We start from the raw sequence: 8,678 nt of genomic DNA on the forward strand, positions 1-8,678 counted from the left end.
AGATAGATAGATAGATAGATAGACCGACCGACCCAAGGGACTCCTGCGAGTCCCTTGGACTGCAAGGCGATCCAACCGGTCAGTCCTAGAGGAGATCAACCCTGACTGCTCTTTAGAAGGTCAGATCCTTAAGATAAATACTTTGGCCCCCTAATGAGAAGGAAGGACTCACTGGAAAAGAGCCTAATGCTGGGAACAATGCAAAAGAAGCGGGGATGACAGAACGACGTGGTTGGATGGAGTCACTGAAGCAGTAGGCAGGAGTTTAAATGGACTCCAGAGGATGGTAGAGGACAGGAAGGCCTGGAGGAATGTGGTCCATGGGGTTATGATGGGTCGGACACGACTTTGCAACTAACAGCAACATTAAAAACTTCCCCTGATTTTCATTGTGTATATAGTAACCCGCCCTCCAGACATGTAAGGCTTGGAAACAGGACCCTGGGCTGGATGAGGTGTCCAACAAGCTGGGTAGAAATTTTTTCCTTCTTGACATTATCTACATTGACTCATTTCATGGGAATTTGAGTCCGAGGGGACGTCTGCCTTTGAGTAAGCAGTTCCTGTCTTCCTGTCTCAGATTCCAGAGTCATAACTGTCTTCACGGCACGAGCTGAGCTGGCCTTTAAAATGGGATTAGTCAAATGTTTATTCATGCTTCTTACGAACCCTCATATATTGCAGCGGCTCTCTTGTGGCCGGATGGGGGGGAGTTCTTTGCAGAACATCAGTAGAATTTATGGATTTCGAGGAGCAAAACAACTGCAGGGTCTTAAGTCTCAGTACCTCTTTATAATGCCTTGGTAAGAGCACGTTTGGAATACTGCATCCAGTTTTGGCTGCCATGATATTAAAAAAGATGTGGAGACTCTAGAAAGAATGCAGAGAAGAGCAACCAAGATGATTAGGGGCCTGGAGGCTAAAATACATTAAGGTTGCAGGAATTGGATATTTCTAGTCTGATGACAAGAAGGACCAGGGGTGACATGACAACAATCTTCTGGTACTTGAAGAGGGGGTCTTCTGCCCCAAAGAAGAAGGGGTCAACTTATTCTCCAAAGCACCAGAAGGCAGGACAAGAAGCAATGGATGGAAACTAATCCAGAAGAGAAGCAACTGGAATTAAGGAGAAACTCCCTGACAGTGAGAACAATTAATCAGTGGAACAGCTTGCTACCAGAAGTTGTGGTTGCTCCATCACTGCAAATTTTTAACAAGAGATTGGACAACCGTGTGTCTGAAATGATAAGCCACATTTTCTAAGCCGCGCACATGCTTGTGTAGGGGGTTCGACTAGAAGACCTCCAAGGTCCCTTCCAATTCTGTTAATCCGTTATTCTTTTATTCAAAGAACCCGAAGAAAGGGCAAGAAGCAACGGATGGAAACTAATCAAGGAGAGAAGCAACCTAGAACTAGAAGAGAAATTTCCTGACAGGGACAATGATTCACCAGCGGAATAGTTCGCCTTCTGGAGTTGTGGGAAATCTCCACCATTGGAGGTTTTCGAGAAGAGATTGGACAACCATTTGTGGGAAACGGGATAGGGTCTCCTGCTTGAGCTAGTCCTCAAAGCAAAGCATGACATGACCGTGACGGATCTATGGCCTCCCTTTCACTGTGGTCTGTAAGTGAACCGTCTGCAGTTGAGAAATGAGACATCACAGGACCAAAAGTACACAATAATCCAACAACCGGCTCACCCAGCATTGAAAATGGGAGTGTGTGCCTTTCACGCATGCGTGTGGCCTTCCGCACATGGGCTTTGCTCTTGTGTGCGGCTTGCACGCATGTGCGCCGCTTAGAAAACGTGGCTAAATAGGACGGGATAGCGCCAGGGCGGGTGGGCAGACCCACTGCTGCCCATGACCAAAACTTGTGATTTTACTGCGGGCTTCTCCATGTACTTTTGTGGGAAGTCGATTGGGAAACGCAGAAATGATGTTTACGTGATCCACAGGATGCTGCATTGGTTATAAAAACCTGGTGGTTGCAGAGCTCCTATTTCAATCACCTGACTGCGGGGATGCTGGTGTTCTGTCCTCCTTCGCCTCCATCCGAGCGATGGCTTAATTAGCCGGCACTATCAGCTCTGGCAGCAAAATAGCGAGCGTCTGCCAAGTGTCTCTGTTATCTCCCTCAACGCCGGTGAGTCACCCAGGAACAAACTTCAGCTCTTAGTTAATCAGTTGATTTGCCTGCTACGAAGAGGTACAGCAGTTCTTGCTGCCTTTATATCCTGTGGGGTGTGGCTCCATAACTCAGCACTCCCTAGGCCTGCCCCACCCCTGCTTCTGTTGTTCCCGCCTCTCCTGCCTACGAAACCTAGGGTCCAGCCAGGCCTGATTGCCATCAGCTGGTTCTGGAGGCATGGCCTGGGGGGCGGGAAAGAGTCAGGGGACGGAGGCCTCGTTATCTCCTCCACCTGGCCTGTTTCTGGCTCCTGGAGCTGAGCCAGGGAAGCCGGTGCTCCCGAGGTAAGTCCTGACGGCCCTTCCCCCTCACTTTCCAAGTCACTTTCTGGCAGGAGGCCCGGCTCGGGGGGTGCAGACACAACAGCTGGGATAGTTATAATGGTATTTTCTTTTCTTTTTTTCTTCTTTTCTTATTACATTTATACCCCGCCCTTCTCCGAAGACTCAGGGCGGCTTACAATGTATAAGGCAATAGTCTCATTCTATTTGTATTTTTTTTTTAATACAAAGTCAACTTATTGCCCCCCCAACAATCTGGGTCCTCATTTTACCTACCTTATAAAGGGTGGAAGGCTGAGTCAACCTTGGGCCGGGCTCGAACCTGCAGTAATTGCAGGCTCTGTGTTCTAATAACAGGCTTCTCTACTGCCTGAGCTATATTTCTTCAGTGCCATCATCATTTTGAACGGTCATTAAACATTGCGGACGTTATGCAAGGACGATCTGTAATGCCTACATGCATGTATGTTTACATGCTCCAGAGAACTGGCCAGCCTGCACACATGTAAAGAAATCTTCACTCCAGCTTCATAGATGCGGATAGTCCTTGACCTACGACCACGACTGAACCCAAAATTTACCTCGCTAAGCGAGACAGTTGCTAAGTGAGTTTTGTTCCGTTTTGCAATCTTTTTTTTGCCACATCTGTTAAGCAAGTCCGTTGTGAACTGAGTGACACGGTCATTAAAGTGAATCCGGCTTTCCCATGGATTTGGCTTGTCAGAAGATCGCAAAAGGGGATTGTGTGACCCCCCCCTCCAGGAACTCTGCAACCGTCGTAACTATGAGTCGGTGGCCGAGTGTTTGAATTTGGATCACGTGACCATGGAGGGGGGATGACGCAATGGTCGTAAGTGTGGAAAACGGCCATAAATCCCTTTTTTGGGGGGGGGGCGTTGTAACTTTGAACGGCCACTAAACGAACGGTTGAAAGTCAAGGTTTACTCATCATCAAAATTCTTTCATTTTCTTCCTGAGGCCTGGTTGGGACACGAATGAATATTTTTAGGATTAGGTAATGAATAGATTAGGATCTATTCATTCATTTAAAACATTAATACAGCCGCCCACCTTAGCAGCAACTCTGGGCAGCTCCCAGTGAAAAGTTAAGGCACCGTAAAAGCCATATTACAACTATAAAACTAAGCCCATTAAAAAGTTAAAGGCAACAAAATCCTGGCACAAAGTCAGACTTCTGATCTGCAGTCGGCGCACCTCATCCCAGCACTTGGCGGGGAAAAGACTTTCACATGCTTCATCATGCGTGGGATAAACACATGACCATCAGCTCATAATTTTTTTTAAAAATAATAATAATAATAATAATTTTTTTAAAACCACCCCTTAATTAACAAGGAAAACAGAGCGGTGGTGGCGCAGTGGTTAAGATGCAGCATTGCAAGCTAATTCTGCTGACTGCCGACTGCCAGCAGTTTGAGTCTCACCAGGCTCAAGGTTGACTCAGACTTCCATCCTTCCGAGGTGGGTAAAATGAGGACCCAGATTGTTGGGGGCAAGAGGCTGACTCTGCAAACCGCTTAGAGAGGGCTGTAAATTGCTATGAAGTGGTATATAAGTCTAAGCGCGAAGGAAGGAAGGAAGGAAGGAGAGGAGGGAGGGAAGGAAGGAGAGGAGAGGAGAGGAGAGAGGGAGGGAAGGAAAGAGACAAGAGGAAAGGAGGGAGGGAGGGAGAGAAGGAAGGAAGGAGAGGAAAGGAGGGAGGGAGGGAAGTAAGGAAGGAAGAAAGGAAGGAAAGAAAGAAGGAAGGAAGGAGAGGAGGGAGGGAAGGAAGGAGAGGAGAGAAGAGGAGAGAGGGAGGGAAGGAAGGAAGGAGAGAAGAGGAAAGGAGGGAGGGAGGGAGAGAAGGAAGGAAGGAGAGGAAAGGAGGGAGGGAGGGAAGTAAGGAAGGAAGGAAGGAAAGAAAGAAGGAAAGGAAGGAAGGAGAGGAGGGAGGGAAGGAAGGAGGGGAGAGAAGAGGAGAGGAGGAAGGAAGGAAGGAGAGAAGAGGAAAGGAGGGAGGGAGGGAGAGAAGGAAGGAAGGAGAGGAAAGGAGGGAGGGAAGTAAGGAAGGAAGGAAGGAAGAAGGAAAGGAATTGAAGGAAGGAAGGAGAGGAGGGAGGGAAGGAAGGAGAGGAGAGGAGAGGGAGGGAAGGAAAGAGACAAGAGGAAAGGAGGGAGGGAGGGAGAGAAGGAAGGAAGGAGAGGAAAGGAGGGAGGGACGGAAGGAAGGAAGGAAGAAAGGAAGGAAAGAAGGAAGGAAAGGAAGGAAGGAGAGGAGGGAGGGAAGGAAGGAGAGGAAAGGAGAGAGGGAGGGAAGGAAGGAGACAAGAGGAAAGGAGGGAAGGAGGGAGGGGGAGAAGGAAGGAAGGAGATGAAAGGAGGGAGGGAGAGAAGGAAGGAGAGGAGACGGAGGGAGAGAGGGAGGGAGGGAAGGAAGGAAGGAAGGAAAGAAGGAAGGAAAGGAAGGTGGTGGCGCAGCGGTCAAATGCAGTAGGGCAGGCTAACTCACTAATTACCGCCAACAAGTTCAATCCTGACCAGCTCAAGGTTGACTCAGCCTACCGTCCTTCCGAGGTTGGTAAAAGGAGGACCCAGATAGTTGGGGGCGATAGGCTGACTCTGTAAACTGCTTAGAGAGGGCTGTACAGATTGTGAAGCGGTATACAAGTCTACGTGCTATTGCTAAACAAAAATCAAAATTCAAAGGACAAAATCACTGGACCACTAGGTCTTTTTCTGCTGTTAGTTTCTATGTTTTTATGTTTCCTGGAAGGTGCGGGTAGGGGGTGGGGGGTGGGGAGGAGGCCTGCCAAACCTCAGGGGGCAGAGTTTTCCATGGGGCAGGGGCTGCCACGGAAAAAAAGCTGACTTCCTAGATGACACAAAATGGTAGGGACTAGGAGCATGTCCACTTATCTGACCTGGTAGGATGTCATGTACCCTGGTAGGAACCAGAAAGGTATCCATAGGGAGAGAGGGGGGCCCTCAGATAACCTGGCCTCTGGACCAAATAGGGTTTTAAAGGTGAGGTCTAGCACCTTGAATTGTACCTGAAAGAAAATCGGGCGCCAGTGCAGCTGAGGCCCCATTACTGTTTGCGCTGCTGTAGTCTGGACCAGTTGAAGTTTCCGGCTGATCTCCACGGGCAGCCCCATATAGAGTGGGTTGCAGTACCCTAGACGGGAGATGACCAAGGCATGAGTGACCGTGAGTAAGGCCTCCTGGTTCCAGGAAAGCTGACAGCCCTTCTTTGGCATTGCACAGTAGCTTTATGCAACAGTTTAATTCAAATAATTTATATAGTCACCCATCTCACTCCGAGTGATGTCGGGTAGCGTACAAAGATAAAAATCCAATATAAAAGCAAGGAGCAAGAGCCCCTCACTTGACTGGCGATAAGAATCAGGTGAGACATTTGATGGTCTCTGTCCCACTCTGGGGGCCCCTGGTCCTTTGGCAGAACTGGGTCTTCAGGGCCTTGCGAAAGAGTGTCGAAGCGGCGGCCAGTCTTATCTCTGCAGGGATGATGTTCCACAACAAGGAGGGAGCCACCACAGAGAAGGCCCTGCTTCTTGGTCCCGCTTAGGAGGGGGGTGGGACCTATTACATCCCCTGCCTCCCTGTGCTGCTAGGTTGGGTGGATATAACTCGGGAAAGATGGTCCTTCAAATCACACGGCGGGAGCCACCACAGTGAAGGCCCTTCTTGTTCCTGCTGGATGGATATCCTTGGGAGAGGGGACTCACAGCGTTCCCTGCCTCCCCGCTCTGGTGGGTCAGGTGGATGTAACCGAGAAGAGAGAGTCCTTAAGATAACCTGGTCCCAGTGGTGGGTTGCTACCGGTTCACACCGATTCGGGTGAACCTGTAATGGTGGTGGTGGTAGGCTCTGCCCATCTGCCCAGACGTCATCAAAAATGCTCTGCGCATGTGCAGAGGCGCTGTGCACTCGCACTCCCTAGAGCGAACCGGTAGTGAAGAAAATTGAAACCCACTACTGCCTGGTCCCAAGCCATGTAGGGTTTTAAAGGTGACCAACAACACCTTGAATTGGACCTGGAAGCAAATTGGCAGCCAATGTAGCCCCCACAGGAGCGATGTCCCCTATGCACATGTTTCTCTCCCCTTGCTGACCTCTGTCCCTCTTCTGATTTCAGACAGCACTTTGTTTGAGAGCTACACGGAAGGGGAAATCCACCAACTGATCTCCACCCTGATTGAGCGCTACAGCCAATCCATGAATTCGGGAGGACACGAGCTGCCACTCTTTGCCAAAGCCGGCAACCGGATGAAGCGCGCCAAGGCCCGCCACAAACCCTGCTCCCTCAAGGAGCTAGAGGTGACCATCAGCGAGCTAGGCCTGGGCTACAATTCGGACGAGACGGTCCTCTTCCGCTACTGCAGCGGGACCTGTGACTCGGCCGTGCGGAACTACGACATCTCCCTGAAACATGTACGAAGCATGAGGAAGATCCGGAAGGAGAAGGTGCGAGCTCGTCCATGCTGCAGACCATTGTCTTACGATGATGACGTCTCGTTCTTGGACACGGGGAACCGATACTACACCGTAAACGAGGTGTCGGCCAAGGAATGCGGCTGCGTGTGACCGGGAGGATGAAACGCCAACGAGAAGGAAGAGAGTCTCCATTTCTCCCTTGGCTTCACCCGTGAGGTACTAGCCAGGGTGCACCTCCAAGCCAAGGAGAGCAGACGAGAGAGGACCAGACGTGGACAACTGCTTGGAAGGTCTACCTCAAGGATGGTGTTGGAGGCATAGGGCCAAAGGACAGCATCTTTGGCAGGATACACCGAGCAGCTGAGGAGCAGAGATGGCTATATTTGGGACGTCCCCTGATAACTTCCACCTTCTGACCAGAGGGGTTATGAGGCACTGGACGGAAGGCTGTTCTTTTGAGTCTTGACCAACATGCATTCTCGGCTTCTCAGGACAGACGTTGTGTGGTTGGGGAGGAAAAACGAGAGCACTTAACTCCTTCCCCGATTTGCGTGCTTGAGGAAAGGGTTTCGTCTGTGATTCTCGACAGATCGCGTCTGCTGACATCTTGGAGCAACCGCCGAGAGTCTGCACGGGTGAAGCCTGGGAGGTCCTCCGTTAAGTGATTCCATTTGGGAACCAAAGCGGGGCCTCAATTCCTGTCTGGCAGGCCAAGAGTTCGTTTCTTTAAAAAAAGACTTGCAGGAAAAGAGGCTGACAGGTTGTGGAATTCTTCCCTTCCGTCGTCAGACAAGGATCGTAATGTTATGTTACTGTACAGGCTCCGTGATCAACAGGACTGATATAAGGAATGTGGATCCAAGTCTAAAATATTGACATATAATGTACAAAACCTTCATTCTTCAGCTGGCATTTCATCAACTTCTTAATGGGGTCTGTTTCAGGCAGGTTCTGTACACGTTGCAGAGCTGAATTTAAGAGGCGAAGGTCGGTGTGCAGTTCAGACACAAGACACCTGTTGAGGAATGGCAGAAGGCCCCGGGTTCAATCTCTGAGGCCTGCTGGGAGGGAGATGCCAAACATCCTGCATCCAGTTGAGTGGGCTTAATACAAGGCAGCTGTTCCCACAATCCCTACGGGGCAGAGAGATCCTGAGGACCAGTAACTTAGTTTGCTTTTAGGGGACAGGTTGTAGACTAAGGAAGACTGGCGTTTCAGGATCCTGGAGGGTATGGGTGATTAGGAGCCACGGGTGTTTTGAGTTCAAGAGTGGGGCTCACTCCCTGTTCTCAAGAGCTGCTATTAATACAAGAGACTCCCTCCCTCTCTCTCCCTCCCTCCCTCTCTCTCTCTCTTTCTCCCTCTCCCTCCCTCTCTCTTTCTCTCTCCTCCTCCCTCTCTCCCTCCTCCCTCTCTCCCTCCTCCTCTCCCTCCCTCCTCCCTCTCTCTCTCTCTCTCTCCTCTCCCTCCCTCTCTCCTCTCTTTCCTCTCCTCCCTCCTCTCTCTCCCTCCTCCCTCTCTCCCTCCTCCTCTCCTCCCTCCTCCTCTCTCTTTCTCCTCTCCTCCTCTCTCTCCTCCTCTCTCTCTCTTTCTCCTCTCTCCCTCCCTCTCTCTCCCTCCTCCTCCCTCCTCCCTCCTCCTCCTCTCCCTCCCTCTCCCTCTCCTCCTCCCTCCTCCCTCCCTCTCTCTCTCCTCCCTCCCTCCTCTCCCTCCCTCCCTCCCTCTCTCTCCTCCTCTCCCTCCTCCTCTCT

At 50.6% G+C, this 8,678-nt stretch overlaps 1 protein-coding gene across 3 annotated transcripts in view; it reads left to right on the top strand.

Moving 5' to 3' along the window:
* The window catches only part of NRTN (neurturin), a 62,907-nt gene extending 54,612 nt beyond the window's left edge, over positions 1–8,295 (top strand). For all 3 annotated transcript variants that reach the window (XM_058163729.1, XM_058163731.1, XM_058163730.1), the window contains one exon: positions 6,629–8,295. In XM_058163729.1, the coding sequence (XP_058019712.1) occupies positions 6,629–7,077 (449 nt within the window). In that variant the 3' untranslated portion in view covers positions 7,078–8,295. The remainder of the gene's footprint in view (positions 1–6,628) is intronic.
* Positions 8,296–8,678: the final 383 nt, after the last annotated feature.

This window comes from Ahaetulla prasina, chromosome 1, assembly GCF_028640845.1.
Source record: "Ahaetulla prasina isolate Xishuangbanna chromosome 1, ASM2864084v1, whole genome shotgun sequence".
In the NCBI taxonomy this organism is placed as follows: Eukaryota; Metazoa; Chordata; class Lepidosauria; order Squamata; family Colubridae; genus Ahaetulla; species Ahaetulla prasina.